Source organism: Euleptes europaea, chromosome 19, assembly GCF_029931775.1.
Source record: "Euleptes europaea isolate rEulEur1 chromosome 19, rEulEur1.hap1, whole genome shotgun sequence".
Taxonomy (NCBI): domain Eukaryota; kingdom Metazoa; phylum Chordata; class Lepidosauria; order Squamata; family Sphaerodactylidae; genus Euleptes; species Euleptes europaea.
This window is the reverse complement of record NC_079330.1, coordinates 25,330,884-25,354,013: the sequence shown is the minus strand read 5'-3', so window position 1 is coordinate 25,354,013 and position 23,130 is coordinate 25,330,884. Positions and strand designations below refer to the sequence as shown.

Here is a 23,130-nt window from a genome sequence, read left to right as displayed (position 1 = left end):
CTCAACCACCACCCCTCCAAGCCAAGCAGCCCCAAGCGTTTTAACCGCTCCTCATAGGGCAATTGCTCTAGCCCCCTGACATCTAAACCTTCTCAGCCCTTGTGGCTGATAGAAACAGTGCAAGAGTGGTCTAGGCTGATCTTTCATTGAGCAGGGGGTTGAACTAGATGGCCTGTATGGCCCCGTCCAACTCTATGATTTTAAGAGGATCATGAGGGGGGACAATAAGAGTAGTTTTCAGGTCTTCCTGAGCAGATATCAGGTGGACTGCCCTCCCTTTGTTAAAGCAAGACCCTGTGGGACAGCAACCATGCTGAAGACAAAGGGGGAATGAAATGGCCATTGAAAGAAGATTACAAAGGCAAAGTACTCTTATTCCCCAATTAACCACTCAATTGTTGCTCGGGATGATGATTGCTATGCCAATGTGCATAGTTCCAGAGGAGAAAGAGATGTTAGTTCAATTCCAGGGGACAGCTGACTCCTGCTGCAGTGACTCCTGCTGCAGCCAAGAGAGCCTTTGTTTTGTTTAAAACATGTATTAGCTGCCTTTTCACCTTGCTGAACTCAAGGCATCTTGCAAAGTACATAAAGCAACAATTATTTAAAAAGAAATACACAAAAGACCGCCCTGAGCCTGAGTTTCGGCTGGGGAGGGCGGGTTAGAAATATAATAAAATTAAAATCAGATATTAGGACTTGTCAATAAATGGACAACTAAATTAGTCAGATGCCGTCCTTCGTAAAACCAAGTGCGAAAGGCTCACGTAATTGTTGCAGCATTCGCCTGTCTGAGCCGGAGCCCCCGTGGGACGCTTGGCGCCGCCTTGGGTAGTTCTGTCTCTCCTGGCCTAACCAGTTTCATCAAGGGGTTGTGAAGTAGGCGTAGAGTAATTACGCCTAGACCACTGTGAGCTCCTTCAAGGAAATGTGGAACAGGAAGGGCACCGATTTCCAGTTTGCCGGCTAGCAAGAAAGGTCACAACCCTCTTCCAATTTTAATTTTTGACCACCAAAGCTTAGAAAACTTGTAAAAGGTCCACCCTTGACCTGTTAGAGGGCAAGCCTGCTGATGTGTTTGTAGCTGCCATGTGTGTGTTTGCAAGCAAGCTCTAAAATTTGAGCCCTGCGAATGAAGGTGGGAGCCAGTGAGCAGTTTGGGCGGCTGCACACAGCAGTTGAACACATGAAGCTGCCTTCTACTGAATCAGACCCTTGGTCCATCAAAGTCAGTATTGTCTACTCAGACCGCCAGCTGCTCTCCAGGGTCTCAGGTGGAGGTCTTTCACATCCCCTGCTGCCTGGTCCTTTTAACTGGAGAAGCTGGAGATTGAACCTGGGACCTTCTGCATGCAAAGCAGAGGCTCTACCACTGAGCCACAGCCCCTCCCAAATGATTGCGAACACATGAAGCTGCCTTAAACGGAATCAGACCCTTGGTCCATCAAAGTCAGTATTGTCTCCTCAGACTGCCAGGGTCTCAGTCAGGCGTCTTTCACATCACCTACCTGCCTAGTCCCTTTAACTGGAGATGCCGGGGATTGAACCTGGGACCTTCTGCATGCCAAGCAGGTGTTCTACCACTGAGCCACAGCCCCTTCCCTTAGAGATGTGTTGACACTTTTCCTAGCTCAGCCGGCTTTGAGGACAGTTAAAATGTTAGGGTGCTCTTCTTGTTCTACCTCCACTGTGTAGCATAGACAATAATGGTCCTCTTCCCTGAAATAGCAACAAAAGGCATTGGCAGCTGGAGGGAGCTGAAATTTGATTTTGCTCTCTCTTCCCCTCCTAGTGTGTTAATACGCTAGTGTTTTCGGCTTCTCTTCTTGACATTGTTGCCCTGGGCTCTTCTTCCTTCCGGTTTCTTGGGCCCTTGAGTTTTCGAGTTTCCACTGTGTGTTTTCTGCGTTCTTGTGTGGCGTTTTTTTTGGGGGGGGTATACATCTGTGAACTGCTGTTTGAACCCCAGTGAAGCCAGCAGGTTAGGGCTGAAATTTGCCCGGTAGATGTTACCAGTTGATTACGGATTATTTGATCATGGTTAAATAATCCATGTAGCCAAGAATACTACTGGGTCAACAACCTTTAATTCATTCTGGTGTCATTTGAGCAGCGATGGGACGTGCTTGCCCCACGGGAGTTGTGGGCGTCCAAACCTAGGATTAGAGTTTCTCCTGGCTAGCACTGGAAGCACCTCCAGCGTTTCACAATAACAGCAGACTGCTAGGAAAAGTACCTGTATTCTAATGAAGTTAAAGCTTCAAAAATAGTTGGCCATTCTTTGACCAGCTCTTCTTTTTTGACTGGTCAGATGCCGATGCTTAACTAATGTTAAATAAAACTATGCACTGTAATGATCTAAAATAGATGAAACCTGTACTTTATAGGCATTATTTCAGCCCTAGGACCATCTACCCTGCCTGCCACCGTGTTCCTACAACCCAGATGTTTCCATCTTCTGCTAAATTTTAATCTTCCCTAACCAAACTGAGCCCTGACCTGGATAGTCCAAGCTAGCCTATCTTGTCAGATCTCAGAAGCTAAGGAGGGTTGGCCCTGGTTACTGCTTGGATGGGAGAACAGAACACCAAGGAAGTTCAGGGTGGCAAAGCAGAGGCAGCCAATGGCAAACCACCTCTGAACATCTCTTGCCTTGTAAACCCCATGGGATTGCCCTAAATCAGCTGTGACTTGATGGCAAAAAAAATGCAAATTGAAGCTAGTGTGAGATTATTAAAGAAGCCTGGAAAAGGCTCATAAGTAGTCGCTTTCATGCTCGTTGCAAGTCAGTCCCCTTTAAACAACTGGACAGGGGAAAAAATTTCTCACAGACCCGGAAAGAGCGGATGCTGCTTTTTCTTCTCACTCCTTGATGCATCACAGATGCTTCAAAAAGGTGTTTGAAAGTCTCGTGCAGCCTGCTGTAGAAGCCCACATGTTTTTCCTGCCTATATCATGCCATAATAACACTGGGAAGAGCCACCAGCTGTTGTGAAGTTTCCTTCCCTGGTTGCCTAGCTGTGATCCTGACCTGCCACGGATGGCATCTTCTGTCACTTTGAGCTGTGCGAGTTTGCAACGGCGGCCAGTTGATGGAGAGGACAGGGCTTGATTATTTCTGCTGCCGCCTAATGTCAGAGCAAAACAGCGCCTCATTCCTTCCACCCATCTCACCCCGAGCCTTCCAGGATTGATGAGCCAAAAGCCTCCCCCTTGTTATAAATCCTTTAATGTTCACAAGGCTAAGAAGAACCCTTCACATGGAGCTTCTTCAGAGATGTAAAAGTTCCAGAAATTTTGAAGCTGTGGGGGAAAAAACATGGGGGGGGGGGGAGTTGAAAAAAGTGCAGTACTGTTTGTGACTAAATGTTTGTTGCCCTAGCAGTATAGGGCACACCATCTAAAAGCAACATTTGGCGTATTTATTAAAATTAAAAGTTTAAGCGCCTCAGTTTTCTATAAAATTGTGCATGGGGAGGGGCCGTGGCTCAGTGGTAGAGCATCTGCTTGGCAGGCAGAAGGTCCCAGGTTCAGTCCCCAGCATCTCCAGTTAAAGGGACTAGGCAAGTAGGTGATGTAAAAGACCTCAGCCAGAGACCCCGGAGAGCCGCTGCCGGTCTGAGTAGGCAATACTGACTTTGATGGACCAAGGGTCTGATTCAGTATAAGGCGGCTTCATGGGTTCATGTGAATATACCCAATTCTAGAGAGAGAGCAGAAAGCCCCATGGCACAGAGCGAGTGGTAAGTTGCAGTACTGCAGTCCAAGCTGAGTTTGATCCCGACGGAAGTTAGTTTCAGGTAGCCGGCTCAAGGTTGACTCCACCTTCCGTTCTTCCGAGGTCGGTAAAATGGGGGTAAAGTGCTGGGGGTAAAGTGTCGACGACTGGGGAAGGCAGTGGCAAACCACCCCATAAACACAGTCTGCCTAGTAAACGTCGTAATGTGACGTCACCCCATGGGTCAGTAATGACCTAGTGCTTGCACAGGGGACTGCCTTAACCTTTAAAATTGTGAATATGGCCAATACTAGAGAGAGAGAGAGCACTGCAAACTGCTGCACCCTTTGTTACCTTAGCACATGTGTCTTTGTTTTGGCTATCTGAGAAGTAGGGAAAATAAAAGTTGAAAATGGAAACCCCAAATTTCATAGTAAACAAAAGAGAGTGTCTCTGGACATAAACAAAATGGTCTCCTACAGGAACAATAGGACTAGTAGCATATTTGGGTATAGAATTAAGCTTTATAACACTGAATGCCTTAATTGTGTATGAAATTGAACCCATTTCAGTAATAGATCTATCCTGGAGAATACTACATATGTCTACAGTATACATGGAAGTCTGCTTTCTCTAATCCTGCATATTAGTCTATAAAAATTTCCTACTGGGTATTTTGTGTAAGTAAAGCTTTGTATTTATTTAAGATGCAATCAAAATCTGACTTTATCCCATTTCCCGTAAGAGAAAACACAGCTTGCAGTTCTTTGTGAAGTCGCACCTTGAAAGATCTTTTAATCCTTTATTTCTCGCTTCCCTCTGTGGCTGCTTTGCTCTGCATTATTGGGCCTGTGAGGAATTTTACAGGCTGAACTCTTTAAACAGGGGATTAGATTGAAGAAGGTTGGCACCGTACTTAAAGGCAGGCTTTGTAAAAAGTGTGATGTGTTACTTACCTGAGCAGTCTCAAATGACTTTTAGTTCTAAAGCAGGGGTGTCAAGCTCATTTGTCACTTGTTCGGGCTGGACCACATGTACCATTAAATGTAATGCAAAGTATTAGAGATACAAACTTTATAGAAGACACAGGCAAAGCCAATTAATAATATTATTTTTACTTACTTTTTACTTTAAAAACAAACCTGTGGCTCAGTGGTAGAGCATCTGCTTGGCATGCAGAAGGTCCCAGGTTCAATCCCCGGCATCTCCAGTTATAGGGACTAGGCAAGTAGTTGATGTGAAAGACCTCTGCCTGAGACCCTGGAGAGCCACTGCTGGTCTGAGTAGGCAATACTGACCTTGATGGACCAAGGGTCTGATTCAGTATAAGGCAGCTTCATGTCTTCACCTGTCTTTGATAATTGACACCTCGGGAGCGGGGAAGGTGAGGGTGGCTGCCTTGGCTGGCTCGTGGACCGGGTAACAGCTGCGGGCCTTATGTTTGCCATCCCTGTTTTAAAGGTTGGTAAAGCATAGTCTTGCGGTCCACCAGACAACTTTGACAACAAGACATGAGCAGGGCTACGAACTCACCACAATTCCGTGCAGGTTTAGAAAAGCAAAATGCTAGTGTGGGCACAGCTTCCCAGAATCTCAGCTCCCTGCCACCACCAGCCTCAGATGTTCGGTGAAGGAGCTCAGAGTGGCTATGCAAAAAAAATAGTGTGTAACTTGGCTACCGTGACCTGCGCTGTAGGGTTTCTAAGGTAAGAGATGCTTGGAGGTGGTTTGCCATTGCCTGCCTCTGTGTCAGGACCCTGGTATTCCTTGGAGGTCTCCCATCCAAATACTAGCCTGGGTTAGGGCTGAGAATGTGTGACTGGCCCAAGGTCACCCAGCAAGCTTCCATGGAGCGAGTAGGGATTCGAACCTGGGTTTCCCAGTCCCTAGTCCGACACCTTAACCACTCCACCATGCTGGCTCTCAAATTGCTTTTTGGCATGTGAAATTATGATATCAGAAGCTTCTGCTGTAAGTTACCCTTGAGTTTCCTTGCTTTTGTCTGTAGGTAGCTGAGATTGTCAGGTAGCTCAGAGAAAAGGCCTTGAATAGAATCTTTAACTGCATTCATTCTTATGACAAAACCAGAAATAGCTGCCCTGACTGCTACAGAATCAGTGGCTCTTTTCTGGAGTTCACTGTAGAGAATGTCCACGTTAGCCCATCTTCTTCCAGCAGTCAACTGAATCCCCTGGCCTAACAGGCAGCAGTCTTGATCAAAATTCCAGGCTCCTATTTCCTTAAAGCATTCTGTGGGTTCCTGTCTCCTCTCAAATAACCACATTTCACTGTTTGGATATTAAAGTTTCAGCATGTGCAAAAAGACAACTCCCAAAGTCATTTCAGAACTGTTTTCAGGGTGTCAGTTCTTTTTGCTGAACACGCAAAGAATGCTGGCAACCCAGAGGTGTCTGCCAAGAATACCCTCGCATCCTTAATTTGGGATGCCGCTTGTTATATTAATTAATTCAAGTGCTGGGTATAACAGTGAACATAATGGGCATTTGAGTATACACCTCTTTCAGACTTCTCCATGCTGTCTGTGCATCACACTTACTCCATCATTGTAAGCAATGAGTTTCTGCTTGTTAGCCTCTGCAGAGCACACTTCTTCCAGATGCTGACATAAAACTGTGGCAGTTGTCTCAGCATGATAATCCATCAGCTGTGTGAATGCATAGAAGCATTCCGCTATTGAGCTTTCACCATTGATGTAGCAGAAAATCAGTGCAGCATGAGAGCACATTGACACATCTGTGGCGTCTTCAGCCCCAGTGGCCACCAATTGAGTACTTTTCAACTCCTTCCTAGTAAAATCCTTCGCTCCTGTGGGCGTGCAGTCAAGTATTTCATTCTGAATTGTCTTTACAAGACCTCTAAATACTGTGGCACTGTGCAGATGAAGCTCCATGGCAGAAACTGTCGAAGGAACCAGGTTCACCAGGCCTCTGAACGCTCCTGGATTTACTGAATCTTCAGTCTCATCATGGGCACAAAACGCCACTTCAAATGCACCATGGAATCTTATGCAATCTATTTTTTTAAAGTATGTACCTGTATGTATGTACACTTCCTGGTTTTTCTGTCTGACATAGATGTAATATCCTGTGTCCATTAATTCAGCAATGTTGACTCTGCCTAACATCACCAGCTTCAGACAATTGTCCATGTGACTTGCATGTTCTTAATTTCTTTCTAGAGAGGTATTTCACGCCACCCAACTCCAGTCTTGGTCCATGTCTTCTCACCCTCAAACAGGGAAAACAGGCAAGAACAATCGAGGTGTTCCCACAATAGCCACTTCTTGCCATACCAGGCTCTGTTGAATCGTCACATCCAGTCCTTTCACTCTCGTAGTTCGTTAGATTTGGGAACTCAGGCCCAGGTTCTTTAACAAGGCACTTCTCAGCCAAACTCAGTCTTGAAAAAGGAGTTTGTGGCAATGTATCTATTCCATTCCTGGGTTAAGCGGGGATTCTGATCCATGTCAGAAGTTGTGAGTGGATTGCCGTGGTGGATCAGCACAGGATTCAAGGGTTCCATGTTTTGAAATGTATGCAAAAGGCAGGGGGGGTCTTATCTCAGCTGGCTGAATGAAAGGCTTGCTGCTGAGGAAGATAAAGTCTTCAGCAGATGACTTGCAAGGCCATTTATGCATGGGGGGAGGGTTGCCTTGGATTTGCCACTCTCTAGATGCACATTTTCCCCACCCGAATTCTCAAAACTCTGCATGGGGGCTTACTGTTGAGTTTTAAGAATTTGGATGGGGAAAATGTTTATCCAAAGAGGGGCAAATCCAAGGCAAAACCTCCCATGCATGAATGGCCTTGGTGTGTGTATAGGGTGTTGTGAGAAATTAGCTGGAGGCCCCAAAGCCCGTGAAAGGGCCCAGGCAGAGAAAGCAGTAGAGAGACCATTCAGAGGAGCTGGAATAGATAGCTGGCCAATTTCAGAACAATTTCTATCATGAAGGGTTGCTAGGCAAACTGCTTCTCCATCAGTTTAATCCTTGAGATGTCACAGATCTGCCTCCTGCAGAGAAGTGTGGGGCCATGGGAGTCTTGTATGTCGCTGCTTAATTCTTCTGCTGGCACAGCGTCCCAGTTGTCAGGAGCCCGGTGTCAGCATCTTCCAGACGTTTCAGGGGTTAGGCGAGGAGAGCAGCCCATGCTCGCGGGGCTTTCTTTTTTCCTCCCTGGATCAATAGAACAGACAGTTGAACTCTTGTGCAGCAGCTTATAATGAGGCTAAAGGGAAATATACCTTTGCATCCTTCCTGGAGGGGCGGGTATTGGTTAAATGAGCTTAGGGCTGCATACTTGTAAAGTAGAGTTGCTAAGGCTTAAGTGTCTGCTGACTCAGCATACTTGCCCCCACTCCCAGGTTTAAGAGAGGAAGGGGCAGTCTGCAGAGAACACAGTAGAGATTGGACAGGGAGAAGCTTTATTCCCTGTCTCATAATACGCAGGGCCATCTGCTGAAGCTGGAGGGTGAGAAATTCAAAACAGAGAAAAGGAAGTGTTTCTTCACACAACGTATAGTTACATTTTGGAACTCCCTGCCCCAGGATGTGGTGGCTGCCAACTTGGAAGGCTTTAAGAGGGGAGTGGACATGTTCATGGAGGAGAGGGGTATTCATGGCTGCTGGTCAAAATGAACCCTAGTCATGATGCATACCTATTCTCTCCAGGATCAAAGGAGAATGCCGAATATATTAGGTGCTGTGGGAACACAGGCAGGGCAATGCTGCTGCAATCGTCTTGCTTGTGGGCTTCCTAGAGGCACCTGGTTGGCCACTGTGTGAACAGACTGCTGGGCTTGATGGGCCTTGGGCTGATTCAGCTTTCTTATGTTCTCATGCACATGGAAGAAGATACCTAATGTATAAATAAAAAAGGTTGGAGAACGCCAGTATTTAAAAGCACATTTTTCTCCACAGTTTCAAGAGCATTTTGCATATGTTGGCTTTGTAGTGTCTGCAGGCATCTGACCCCCCCCTCCCCGTTTTCTTTGGGACTGCTTATGGGAAGCAGGTAAACAGGTGTCTGAGTTGAGACCTAGCAAGAGGCTCATGGATTGCTTTCCTGCAAACCTTGCTCACTTGCACAGTGAGGTGGGCGACTGCTGCCCGTGAGCAGGTTGGGGCAAAACCCAGATTCCCCCGTGCACACTCTGACTTCAGCGTTACTCACCCGTGCACTTCTGACCCTTTTATACAAACTTGTAAAGCGCTCCTCTCCTATTCAGCTTGTGGCACATAAGAGTTTCCACCGAGCGAGCCAGGGACGGAAACATTTGCAAACTGGGGGGACGGTTCTCTTTCAGGCCACTGCTGTGCAACAAGTGGTTGTCTGCAGTGTTGTGTCAACAGGCAGGCCAGCAAAAGTACTTGTGGGGTTGTAACTCTGATGGGCCTACTTATGATAAGTACATGGGGCTGATAACGGAGGTGATACAAACATCGGCATAAATGGCTAGATGAATACAAACACACTGGAAAACATCCAGGCAATGGCTACTACTAATAATGATTCTACTAGTGACTCATAACGTATGCTCAGACACACATAAAAATACCTTGTGGAGTGACAAATGCAGGTCAGTAGGTTATTCCAAGTAAGCCATATGTACTAATATTCTAGAAGTAAACCATATGTACTAGTATTCCAAGTAAACCATATGTAATATTCTAGAAGTAAACCATAAGTACTAGCATTCCAAGTAAACCATATGTGCTAATATTATAGGATATTAGTACATATGGTTTACTTGGAATACCCTATTGACCTGCATTTGTCACTCCACAAGGTATTTTTATGTGTGTCTGAGCATACGTTATGAGTTACTAGTAAAATCATTATTATTAGTAGCCATTGCCTGGATGTTTTCCAGTGTGTTTGTATTCATCTGGTGTTGCTGATGTTTGTATTACCTTGGTTATACTCAGCACAGATCCTTCTTTATGTTCATTTTGATAACGGGGGTGGTCATGGTTCCACCTAGCTTGCTTCTCGTCCCTCTCCCTTGCCAGCTAGGAGAAACAAGCCAAACCGGGTGAAACGAGCCAGACTTTATATGGACATAGTCCATGTTGCAAAATCTGTTTTGCCAGCTGATGGGCAAAGAAGCCCACAGTCTTGTGTTCAAGGCTGAGGACCGGGCAGGTGGCCCTGCTGAGGTTTGGAGGGCCCCCTCCTGTCCCAGTGCATTAACGGTCCTGCTCCGGTTCTATTCTTTCCCCTTCGTGCACTTAGGGAATTGGTGCGACTTCTCTTCCCCTCCCCCCTGCCCTTTTTGGAGCAGCTTTTGAGTTCTCGCTGGTTGCAAAAGTGCTTTGAAATGTTTGTCTGAAAGGCTGTGGAAAGGGCAGGGTGTTGTTAATTTAAAAAAAATCAAAGACCATTTTCTGGTCCATTAATTAGCAAAAATGCAGGCAGGCCAGCCTACGGGAACGAGGCCAGAAACTTCCCCGTCCGAGCCACCTGGATAGATTTAGCAAGAGAAGCTTGCTGGTTTTGTTGCTTGCGCTCCGTGGAGATCAGAGAATGTCATTCGGGGGAGGGGAAACAATCCAGAATTCTTCCTGTGCAGGTAACCTTATTTTTAGCTTTCTCCCCACCATAAGCACGCTTGGACCTTTCCATGCCAAGATGGCTGTTGACTGGATTATGACCTGTCCCTTAGAATCACAATCAGAGTTGGAAGGGACCACCAGGGTCATCTAGTCCAGCCCCCTTCACAATGCAGGAAATTCACAACTACCTCCCCTGCACACCCCCAGGGACCCCTACTCCATGCCCAGAAGATGGCAAAGATGCCCTCCCTCTCATGAACTGCCTAAGGCCATAGAATCAGCATTGCTGACAGATGGCCATCTAGCCTCTGCTTACACAAAACAAATTGTACAACTTTTCCCTATCTGCCCCTTCCCTTTTTTTCTCTCCTTTCCTGTACCCCTTTTAAAAATGAGTAAAATTATTTTTTTTAAAAACCCTCCAGGGAAGGAGAGCTTACCACCTCCCGAGGAAGTCTGTTCCACTGAGGAACCGCTTTAACGGTTAGAAAATTCTTCCTAATGTCTAGACTGAAACTCTTTTGATTTAATTTTGATTAATTTCAACCCATTGGTTCTGGTCCGACCTTCTGGGGCAACAGAAAACAACTCGGCACCATCCTCTATATGACAGCCCTTCAAGTACTTGAAGACGGTTATCATATCCCCTCTCAGTCTTCTTCACTTCTGGCTAAACATACCCAGCTCCTTCAACCTTTCCTCATAGGACTTGGTCTCCAGACCCCTCACCATCTTTGTTGCCTTCCTCTGGACACGTTCCAGCTTGTCTACATCGTTCTTAAATTGTGGTGCCCAAAACTGAACACAATACTCTAGGTGAGGTCTAACCAGAGCTGAGTAAAGCGATTTTAGGGTTTGGGTGTCTTTTACAGTGCCTTTCAAACTCAGTTCTGGGGGAATCCCGGAGGCTCTTTGAGAGCTCACCACGGGAGAGGTACCTGGCACAAAGGCGGGATGAGCCCAGTGCGCAGAATGTCAGGAGAGCCCTGGTGGCTCTCAACCGTGTCCAGCATCCTGTTTCCCAACTGGGCCAACCGCAGGGACCTAAAGGACAAAGATCGCCACCATAACCGTCCCTCAGAGATACACGGGATCTCCAACATTTAGAGGCAGCCTTCCTGGCTAATAGCCATTGACCTCTCCGTCATGAATTTATCTGATCCCCTTTTTAAAGCAATCCAGGTTAGGGGCCATCACTACAAACTGTGGTAGTGAGTTCCGCAAGCAAATTGTACACTGTGAAGGAGCATACTCCTGTCTTATTTGCCCCTTCGGTTGTAGGTAGGCAGGCTGACTGTACATCTTGTAGGCTGCAGCCTCCATTCTCATGAGGCGGGGCTGTGGCTCAGTGGTAGAGCATCCGCTTGCCATGCAAAAGGTCCCAGGTTCAATCCCCAGCATCTCCAGCTAGAAGGACCAGGTGATAGGTGAGGCGGAAGACTCATGATGATTCCTGAGACTCTGGAGAGTCGCTGCCAGTCTGAGTAGGCGATACTGACGTTGATGGACTGATGGTCTGATTCAGTGTTAATGCAGCTTCATGTGTGTTCATGGGGCAGTGATGAGCCTGGTGAGTGAGGACAGCACTATATTAAAATGTGCTGCCCTTCTGCCCTGCTTTCACCTGTCCTGAGCACTTGTGGTGGCGCTCCGTTCCGAGTTCGGCGAGCAATACCTTAAGGACATGTGGCAGCCCCGCTGCAAGTGATGCAGAAAGTGGTGTGGGTTTGGTAGGCTTCCTGAGGAACACCCTGGTTGCACTGATATACCTCCTTGGATCCCTTCCCTGACTTCCAGCGTGGAAGAGAGCAGGTGTGGTGTAGTGGTTAAGAGCTGTGGTTTGGAGCGGTGAAGTTTGATCTGGAGAACCGAGTTTGATTCCCCCACTCCTCCACATGAGCGGTGGAGGCTAATCTGGTGAACTGGATTTGTTTCCCCACTCCTCCATAGGAAGCCAGCTGTTGACCTTGGGCTAGTCATAGCTCTCTTAGCGCTCTCTCAGCCTCACCTACCTCACAGGGTGTCTGTTGTGGGGAGGGGAAGAGAAGGTGATTGTAAGCCAGTTTGATTCTGCCTTAACCTCTTCTTCTTCTTCCTTCTTTTCCCCCCCACTCATTGTCCTTAAGATCCCCCCCTTCCCAGTAGTACTTCCTGCCTGTGATCTTTGTTTATCCAGCTGTAGCATCCTCAGGCACTCACAGGTCTTAAGACTACACCCTGAAGCCCCCTCCCAAAGCACCTGTGCCTCTCCTCCACCCCCCTTCTCAACCCTTCACAGGACAGGTGGGTTCTGAGGATGTCTTTGGCTTTGCATTTTCATTCTCGCTCAATTCCAGGCAATTGTGTGTGTGAAATGCCATCAAGTCGCAGCCAACTTATGGCAACCCCTTTGGGGGTTTTCATGGCAAGAGACTTAACAGAGGTGGTTTGCCAGTGCCTTCCTCTGCACAGCAACCCTGGTCTTCCTTGATGGTCTCCCATCCAAATACTAACCAGGGCTGACCCTGCTTAGCTTCGGAGATCTGACGAGATCAGGCTAGCCTGGGCCATCCATGCAATTACAGTTGTGTTATCTCCCATCTCCCCTACCTTGAATGTCGACGGTATGCTCTACACAGCAGGGATCCATCTCTTGCTTATACTTCTCTGTAAAATGGTGTAGTGGTGCTGCAGGGGAGAAAAACAATTAGCGTGTATATGGGAAAAATAAGCTGTCTTGCTCAGATTTGACAAACTTGCCTGTGCTCACTTTCAGAGGGCCCTGTGCGCTGGACTGCTGGCACTCTGCCAGCTGTGGCATCACTTGCATCAGATCAATTATATCTGATTAACTTTTGTTGTCAAGAGGTGTCGTAATGGGGTGTGAGTCATTCCTGCACTTCGCAGCTGTGGTTTCGCCAGTGCTTGAAGCGTGGTACTTGATGGGTTTTAAAGCCACAGGGCTGCTTCTGCAAGGCTGCCGTCAAAGAGATTCTGCTGGAGGGTGGGCTAGCCTGCTGGATCTGGGAAACCCTGGAGCAAGTGGATTGACAGTATATAAGATGCAATTGCCCTTTTGTGCCCCACCCCTTTCCATGCATGCCAGTGTGCCGCTGGGCATGGAAGCTGGCTGGCATGCTGCCGGGCAGCTGGGCAGTCGAGGAACTGTGTAGTTTGGGGCTAAGGGCCATCAGGAAATCAGGGGTGGAAGCTTTTGTTAAGTAGTGGGGGCGGGAATGCTTTCCTTTCGGCCCTCAAAGTGTCCCAGGTGTGTAGCGTGGTGTAGTAGTTAAGAGCTCAGGTTTGGAGCGGTGGACTCTGATCTGGAGAGCCAGGTTTGATTCCCCACTCCTCCACATGAGCGGCGGAGGCTAATCTGGTGAACTAGATTTGTTTCCCCACTCCTACACACGAAGCCAGCTGGGTGACCTTGCGCAAGTTACAACTCTGTTAGAGCTCTCAGCCCCACCTACCTCATATGATGTCTGTTGTGGGGAGGGGAAGGGAAGATGATTGTAAGCCGGTTTTGAGTCTCCCTTAAGTGGTAGAGAAAGTCGGCATATAAAAACCAACTCTTCTTCTTTCATATCGATCCCTCAAAGTGGCCCAGATGACTTTCATATCGATAGGGGTGGGCCAGCAATCTAGTGTAGGGTTTTACTGGGGAGGTTGTTGGGGGCTGATTGCTAGGGCTGGCTTATCACAGCGAGTTGGAGTGAGTTTCTTCTGCACCGCACTCGATAAAGCTGTGGCGGCGGCCCTGTAGAGATGTGCTGAGTGAGTGAAAGAACGTGCCTGCTTTCACGAGCGCCACTTGCTGGAAATGTCAGACCAGCTGGTGGGGTTTGGGGAGCCTGGGAGCTGCTGCTTTCTGGACCAACCAGACCTTAGTAGCCTGCTGCTAATTAATCTTTGGCATTTAAAACGGGAGAGTTCATTTTCCTGGAGTCCAAAGAAGGATCTGGCCAGCTCTCAACTCCAGTGGGGACTGTTCTCCCCCCCCCCCCCCCATTCTTTTTTCCTGCTGGTCAGAGTCGGTTTCACGGCAGATTCTTCCCTCATGTAGTCACTGAAGATTTTGAGAGCATTTTGGAGGCACAGGTGCGGTAGATTCCTCGTCTGAAAAATGGGCAGGTCTCACGCAGATATGGGGAAACATACACAGTGCTTTCTTATCAAGCCTCAGCTTGTTTTTAACCGTAACATTGCAGTATACCAATGCTAGAGAAATGGGGAGTTGCAAACAGCTGAGCCGTACGGAGAGATGCCCTCTGCCCACCAATTCAGCCCAGTATTTCAGTCATTGTGACTGATCTCTGTGTGTGGGTAAGTTACACCGACCAGGCTGCAAATCCACAGCTGGCAGAAAGGTGCAGGATTGGGGGGGGGGGGGGCGCGAATAAGCCACCGAGCTCCAAGCTTTACATAAAACCCTTGGGAGAACTGACTGGTGGTTCTGAAGTTGGGAGTCATCCATATGCCAGCAACAAACAGCCTTATATTTCTTCAGCCTTCCAAGGACTCAACAGCAAAGTCAGGAATGGGGCTTTGTGTGAATTTGGGGGTGGCAAAATGTGAACGTTCAGTGGCAACCTATTTTTCTCATTTAACGGACCCCAAACAAAGGAGGGCCTGTATGTTAGCAAGATTCAGTGTGCTACCCTCATCAATATTACAGGGGAGATTTCAATCAATACCACTCTCTGCAAGGTTATGCCCCTGTGGAATGAACCACATAGAATCAGCTGCACACGTTCTTTTGTGCTGCCCTCTTTATCAGAGAATCCGCCTTAAGTTTATCAACCCCGTTGTTCACTGGTAGGGAATGGCACCCAGTTGAGCGCAAGGTAGCCTTATGTCTACTCAGGATGTGGCCACAAGTGACCATGTAGCCAAGTTTTTGCAATATGCAATGTGGATCCGCGACAGATACTGTAAACGGGAACAGGCGAGCTCTGTTGAGTAAAACTGTATGATTATGTTATCTGAAGGTATTGTGTATGCCAGTAAAGGTTTGATTGACTGAAAATATTTCTTCAGCTAGACCACCTGGCGTGGCTGTAGCTGTCCTGAGCCAGTGACTTGCTGCGGTTAAATGGCTAAAAGGTGAACAAGCTGGAACTGAATCCTGGCAAGCAGGAGGTGATGCTAGTCAGGAAGGTCTTGGAGGATATGGTGCTTCCCACATTCTCCTGGGCTTCAGCCGACCCTCACTGACACAGTTAAGAGCATGGGGGTTATACTGGCCACACCGTTGTTGACGAAGCACATTACTTAAGATGGAAAAAAAAGCTTTTTCCATGTTTGTTTAGCCCAGAGGAGAGCCCCTTACCTTGACTCAGCCAATTTGCCCCCATTAATTCGTGCCACAGTAACCTTGAGGATAAACTGTTGTATTGCAATCGACATGGGTCTGCCCTTGAAGATAACTCGGGCTTCACCCGGTACAGAACACCGCCACTCAATTACTGTAGGGAGCTAGGAATCGTATGCATAATATTATACCTATTCTGTAGTTACTACATTGGTTACCAGTTAGTTCCCAGGTTCAGTTCAAGGAGCTGGTTATTACTAACAAAGCCCTCGATGGCCTGGGACCCTCATAGTGGCAGAACCGCCTTTCCAGATATGCTCTACTGCAGCATCTGAGTAAAGCCTTCTGAAGTTGCCACCCTGCAAAGGATAAGATCAGCAGTTGCCTTCTCTGTTGTGGCTCCCACCATGGGGTGTGTGTGGCTTGCCTGATGAGGTCTGGAAGACCCCTTCTCTCCTGTCGCAATGTGTGAAGTTGAACCGTTGGGGGGGGGGCCTTCTTATAAAAGTCCGTACGGTTGTAGTTAATGTCTGTGGTCTTCGTTATTTTCCCCCCAGCATTGTTCTAATTTTGCAATCCATTCTGTACCCTTTATTTTATGTAATGTTTCATTGCATTGGTCCCCCAAAGTTGTAATTCCTGCTATACTGTCTGTATGATACTTTTCTTATCCAGCGTTTTTCTGATTTTGTTGGCTGTATGTTGGTTGCCAGCACTGACCCAGATGGGCCAGGCTAGCCTATCTCGTCAGATCCTAGAAGCTAAGCAGGATCGGCCCTGGCTGGTACTTGGATGGGAGACCACGAAGGAATCCCAGGGTCACTCTGCAGAGGAAGGCAATGGCAAACCACAATTGTCTGTCTCTTGCCTTGAAAAACCTACTGGGTTGCCATAAGTCGTCTTCAACTTGACGGTACTTTATACTTTTTTTTTTAAAGAAGAAGAGTTGGTTTTTATATGACGACTTTCTCTACCACTTAAGGAAGAATCAAACCTGCTTACAATCACCTTCTTTTCCCCTCCCCACAACAGACAGCCTGTGAGGTGGGTGGGGCTGAGAGAGCTCTAAGAGAACTGTGACTAGCCCAAGGTCCCCCAGCTGGCTTCATGTGTAGGAGTGGGGAAACCAACCTGGTTCTCCAGATTATCCTCCGCCTCTCATGTGGAGGAGAGGGGAATCAAACCCGGTTCTCCAGATCAGAGTCCACCGCTCTTAACCACTACACCATACTGGTTGTAATCCGGCTTGAATGTTAGTGATAAAGATGGGCTATAAATGAAGTAAATAAATAAATTGGCAATGGAGGGGGGAGAAGGGATGGAAGTAGCACTCAGGGTGAGGGTAAGGGGGAAAAAAGGGGTGATCCGGGACAGAGAAGAATGAGGCAGCAGCAGGGAGCAGAGAATGAAGATAGTGGGGGCAGCATGGGGGGGTTGGGATTTCCCTCCCCTGGACGTTTTGCAAAATTGTTTTTTTGTTCTGTAGATTCGTACGAAACAGTCTTCATGCTCCACGTTCTCAGTGAGCAAAACCTTCTCTTAAAAAAAACATGTTACTCATTCCAGAAGAAGAAATATTTCATAGTTCAGTGCTTCCCCAAATTCCCAATTTCCCCAAAGAGGACCTGAGGAAAGCAGTTCCCCCTCCCCTCATGCATTTCCATTTCTACTCTTCCTGCTTCTTGTGCATTTTCTTCTTAGCCATTGGGGCCATGAACTTGCGTGTGTGTGTGTGTTTTAACCACAAATGCTGAGATTCTGAGGAAACAAAATCATAGATTAGAATCATAGAATTGCAGAGTTGGAAGGGACCACCAGGGTCATCTAGTCCAACTCCCTGCACAATGCAGGAAATTCACAACTACCTCCCCCCCCCCGCCCCCCGGTGATACCCAGAAGATGCCCAAGATTGCCTCCCTCTCATGATCTGCCTAAGGTCATATAAACCTCTATGCCTTGTTCTGTGCTTTGTCTGTGTGCCTATGGAATTGGGGCCCATACGCAGCCCAGGTCTTGCTCTGGGGTCTTGCCCATTGCAGCTTGGGCAGTGGGCGGGCAGGCACCTGAAAAGCTTCCTTCCAGTTGGGTTCAGGGCTCAGCTGTGGCAGATGACTGCCCTTCCATCACCGTGTGCACCATGTGCATTTGTGGAGACAGGGCTCATGTGTTAACATGAGCATTTGTCACAAAGATGCAGGATGCTGTGACCATGCATGTTCCATTGACTTCATTTGGTTGACATAGTTGCCCTTGATTCTTCCTCTTATAGCCACTAGCTTTGGAATGGGATGTTAGATGATGGATTGCCATCTTTAGTATCTCAAAAAACACCTCTGTTGAGCACCTGGGTAAATTGTGTGCTAACTGAACTTTTCAGTGCTCCCTTCTTAAATGATGCAGTGAGTCAATTTAGTTGGTTGTGCTCAAGTTTTAGTTGACTAATTAGCAGGGTGGCGGTTGAAAAGCACACTCTGAAAAATGAATCTGGTATGTTAGGCTTGGATTTGCCACTCTTTAGATGCCCATTTTCCCCATCTAAATTTTCAAAACTCAACAATACGCTCCCATGCAGAGTTTGAGAATTCAGATGGACGAAATGTGCATCTAGAGAGCGGCAAATCCAAGGCAAAACCTCCCATGCATAAATGGCCTTACAGTAATATGGAATGGGGGGGGGGGAGGAGAGCTAGTGTTGAATTTGATTATTTAAATGGTTAATCGCGCTCCCTCCAGTATCTGAATTTGGGGGGTGGGGGTGGCTGGTAGTATATGCATGTTTCCTGGAAAAGTAATGGACAATAGTTGAAAAACAGATGGTTTTATGAAGTCTTTCAAGAGGTTTACGCCATTCGAAATCCCATTAGCTGGTGGGCAGTCCCGGTGACCAGGTTCCTCTCTCATTGCAGCGTGCAGAGGTCTGAAGACCTCAACTGCTGACGGCTGCCTGTCATGCTGGCCTGTCTTTCGGGACCAGGGGATCTCTCCTTCCAGCTGCTTTCTCTCCCGCAGATGAATGCTGGACTTCAGAAATGTGAGTCGCTCTGCCCTTGGCCAGGGGCTGTCTGGGCAAAATTCAAGGATGGGGTCCCAGAATTGTTGGCAGTACACCCCCGCCCCCTGCATAGATGAAGCTGCTGCCCATGAGGGATGTCTGTGCTCCGGGGATGCTTCTTCCTCCCCCCTCGAGGCCCTTGACCAGTGCCGCAGGCTGTATATGGGTGGAGAGGGTGGTGCACTTGCTAGCTCTGCTCTCCACCCCCTTTGGTTTGAGAGCCAGCGTGGTGTAGTGGTTAAGAGAGGTGGTTAGGATCTGTGGACTCTGATCTGGAGAACCGGGTTTGATTCCCCATTCCTTCACATGAGCGGCGGACGCTAATCTGGTGAACTAGATTTGTTTCCCTACTCTTAATGCATGAAGCCCGCTGGGTGACCTTGGGCTAGACACACACTCTCAGCCCCACCTGCCTCACAGGGTGTCTGATGTGGGGAGGGGAAGGGAAAATGATTGTAAGATGGTTTGATTCTTCAAGCGGTAGAGAAAGTCAGCATATAAAAGCCAGCGTAGGGTAGTGGTTAAGTGTGGTGGTTTAGAGCGGTGCAGTCTGATCTGGAGAACCGGGTTTGATTCCCCGCTCCTCCACATGAGCAGCGGAGGCTAATCTGGTGAACTGGGTTTGTTTCCCCACTCCTACCTATGAAGCCAGCTGGGTGACCTTGGGCTAACCACACTCTCTCAGCCCCACCTACCTCACAGGGTGTCTTTTGCGGGGAGGGGAAGGGAAGGCGATTGTAAGCCGGTTTGATTCTTCCTTAAGTGGTAGAGAAAGTCAGCATATAAAAACCAACTTCAACTTCTTCTTCATCAGGGCACTGTTGGAGATGGGGCTCGCAGCAAAGAGGCAGAGAGTGGTTGCGTGCTTGGGAGGGCTGCTTCCTCTCTCCTCACTCAGGCCCACCTTGGGAAGGGCACCGCCCACCGCTCCTCACCCAGCTGAAGAGGGAAGGGAAGAAGAGTAGGCTCAGTGCTACCATCCCGGAACCATTCAGTGGTTCGGGGTTGCTCAATAAAGCACCAGTGGACTGTCATGGATATGCAACTCTGTTGGTCCCACATCATCCCTCAAGTTAGGTGCTGCTGACTTAACGAGGTCAGATGGTTCCGACCACATAACACATTTCAGGTTTCTTTGGGAAAATGTCTGAGATGTTTCTCCAGAGACCTAGCCAAGGCAGCTCACAGAATAAAACATTACAGAGTCATAAAAACTTTCTCTTTTTGGTGGCCACTAGATTAGATGGCTTTAAAAAAAGAAAGAAAAAAACTGGCAAGTGAATGAAGGGTTTGAGTATCAACAAGTATGACAAGTGAGTGGAACTTCCCTCTTACGGTGCTGGTTTCCCTTTGGCTGCCAGTTGCCTGGGGATGAGCAGTAGGCAAGGTGAGGTTGACTTCATCCCTGTCTGTCAGTGTCCAGGAGGCCACCGGGATGGCTGCTGCTGCTAGAAATGGGATCCTGGGCCCGATGAGATCCCCCGGGTCTAATCCAGCAGGGCAGTTCTTGAGCCAGCGTGGTGTAGTGGTTAAGAGCGGTGGTTTGGAGCAGTGGACTCTGATCAGGAGAACCGGGTTTGATTCCCCACTCCTCCACAATGAGCGGCAGAAGCTAATCTGGTGAACCGGGTTGGTTTCCCCACTCCTACACATGAAGTTAGCTGGGTGACCTTGGGCTAGTCACACCTGTCTTAGAGCTCTCTCAGCCCCACCTACCTCACAGGGTGTCTGTTGTGGGGAAGGGAAGGTGATTGTAAGCCGGTTTGATTCTCCCTTAAGTGGTAGAGAAAGTCGTCATATAAGAGCCACCGTGGTGTAGTGGTTAAGAGCAGTGGTTTAGAGCAGTGGATTCTAATCTGGAGAACCGAGTTTGAATCCCCACTCCTCAACATGAGCGGTGGAGGCTAATCTGGTGAACTGGATTTGTTTCCCCACTCCAACACATGAAGCCAGCTGGGCGACCTTGGGCTAGTCACGCACTCTCAGCCCCATCTACCTCACGGGGTGTCTGTTGTGGGGAAGGGAAGGAGATTGTAATTCTCCCTTAAGTGGTAGAGAAAGTCGGCACATAAAACCCAACTCTTCTTCTTCTTCTTTCTTCCGAAAGCAGAGCGCTGGTTGTCTGTTGAGCCAGCCCTTGACAGGTTCTCTCTCTAACTCTGTTCCCCCCCTCCTTCCTCTCCCCCACCAGGGGACACTACACAGAAAATGAGAGCCGCACAGCACCCTACTCCAGCAGAGTTGGACGCGTATGCTAAGAAGGTGGCCAATCACCCTCTGACTATCAAAATTTTCCCCAACAGCGTCAAGGTCCCCCAGCGGAAACACGTTCGTCGTACTGTGAACGGACTGGACACTTCAGGGCAGAGGTACAGTCCTTACCCAACCTCTCAGGCTGCTGTGAAAACCGGCCTCCTGGCCATAGTCAGGGCCCCGGCAAAAGGCGTCGTCAAGGACTTTGACGGGACTCGCGTGCGCCTGCGGCCGGAAGCCATGATGAACCCCCCTTCTGCCCCCTACGCGGCACCAAGCACTTTAAGCCACCCGCAGGTGTTAGCACGCCAGCAGGCTCTGCAGCACGCCCAGAGCATGGCTCAGCACCCTCAGGGGATCCCTCCAGCCATCCAGCACCCGCAGCCTCTGGCCCACCCGGCCCTGCAGCAGCAGCAGCAGCAGCACCCCGCCAACCACTTGCTGCAGCAACAGCCCCCGCCGGCGGGCTTGCACGGGGGCAGGAAGGTCCCAGACGCTGACGCCCCCCCGAATGTGACTGTGTCTACCTCAACCATCCCCCTCTCCATGGCTGCCACCCTGCAGCACAGCCAGCCCCCGGACTTGAGCAGCATCGTGCACCAGATCAACCAGTTCTGCCAGGCACGAGCGGGCATCAGCGCTACCTCAGTGTGCGAGGGACAGATCGCCAACCCCAGCCCCATCAGCCGCAACCTCCTGATCAGCGCGAGCACCCGAGTGTCCGCTCACAACGTCCCCACGCCCCTGCCTTCCTGCGTGGTGAACCCTGGCGAGCACCCCTCCCACGCCGCCACCATGCCCCCCGCTGCCGCCATGGGTGCCCCCCTGGGGAGCATGAGCAGGGGCTCCTCTGCATACCAAAGCGAAATGAAGCAGGCGGCGGCGTGGAACCAGCACCAGCTGGCTCACCTGCAGCAGATGTGCGGGGAGGCGGTCGGCCCCTCCGGGCTGATGGGCAAGCCCCCCGCCCGGGAGCTAGGCGGGCAAGGTTTCCCCGGCAAAGTGCCGGGCTATGCCCTGGAACTGTGCATGGGCCAGCCTTTCAATGTCAAGCCCCCCCTGGAGAAGCCGACCCCCTCACCTCCCGTCAACGGCCTGCCCGGCCCCATGCCCTATGCCAATGGGCATTACTTCCAGCCCTTGTGGAATAACCTCCTGCCCACCCCCAACAGCGACAGCTCAGGCTCCCAGGACCTGGCCATGCCTTTCCATGGTGGGGGGCAGCCTCTGGGGGCTGCCGCCCTGGAGTGCGCGGCTGGACCTCACTACAGAGCCGGGGCTGGTGCCCCCAGCCAGAGCGCCATGATGCAGACGATGGAATACCTAAGCGGGGACTTCCAGCACTCCTGCCTTCGGGAGCAGGGCGGGGTGGTGCTCGGCAAAGCCCCCCGCCCTGCCGTGAACCGAGCCCCCGAGCCCACAGATAGCCGAAGCCTTCAACTCCCGGGCTATAGATAAGGCTGCGGAGGTCGCCGTCACTGGCCAAGCGCGAGGGTTAGTCTTAATTTGGATTAATAAGGGGGGAGGGCTGTCTTTTTTAACTTGCAAACTTAGGTGATCATTGTTGTGAACTGCCAAACAGGAGATTGATTAGAGAGAGATTCTGTGTGTGTGTGTGCGCGCGCGCATGTGTGTGTAACTTCTCCGGTCTGTCTGCTACCCCCCAGCTGCCCGCTTGTCTCGGTTCCGGAATGTGTCCCTCTCGGTTTGGCCCCATCCTTCCCCCTGGCTGTCTCCCGAGCACAGCTTTCTTCACCTGGCAGAGTTGCCGTGAAACCACTGCAGGCGCCAGCTTTGTTTTTGGCAGGGCTCAGGCCGCCAAACTGCTTGCTTCGATCCCTCCTTCGGGGGAAGAGGCAAGAGTCAACTGCCCGGCCTGCCATGGCTGGCAAGTGCTGCTTTCCAGCTCCGAAGCCCCCTTCGATAAACGGCAGTGTGGCCCCTTTCTCGCTACCTTCCTCGGCTGCTTTGTAAAAGGCTCCACAGGAGGTCCGGGGATTCAGCACCGCCGCACAGCCGGAAGGTTGCGCCACGGTGCCTTTGTCGTTGCTTACACTGTCGCTGTTTTGTCTTGGCGATCGCCACCCATACCGACCTGGGGCCGCCAAGATTTATGAAGCACAGGAAGTGGACTTTCTACTCCACTTGCCCACTTCCCTCCTGTACAAGCTGCCTCTATGTGACTGGTGCAGATGGTCATGACTGCCTGGCGCTGAGTTCCAGGAACGCACACCCCTGCC

General features: G+C 49.4%; 1 protein-coding gene across 2 annotated transcripts in view; it reads left to right on the top strand.

The window, feature by feature from the left end:
* The window catches only part of FAM222B (family with sequence similarity 222 member B), a 34,584-nt gene extending 12,124 nt beyond the window's left edge, over positions 1-22,460 (top strand). Inside the window, exons 2-3 of one of the 2 annotated variants that reach the window (XM_056865166.1) lie at positions 18,492-18,616; positions 20,829-22,460. In XM_056865166.1, coding sequence (XP_056721144.1) covers positions 18,535-18,616; positions 20,829-22,348 — 1,602 coding nt within the window. In that variant the 5' untranslated portion in view covers positions 18,492-18,534 and the 3' untranslated portion in view covers positions 22,349-22,460. Of the gene's footprint in view, positions 1-18,491; positions 18,617-20,828 lie in introns of those variants that run through there. The other variant, XM_056865167.1, reaches the window with a different exon arrangement.
* The last annotated feature ends 670 nt before the right edge of the window (positions 22,461-23,130 follow it).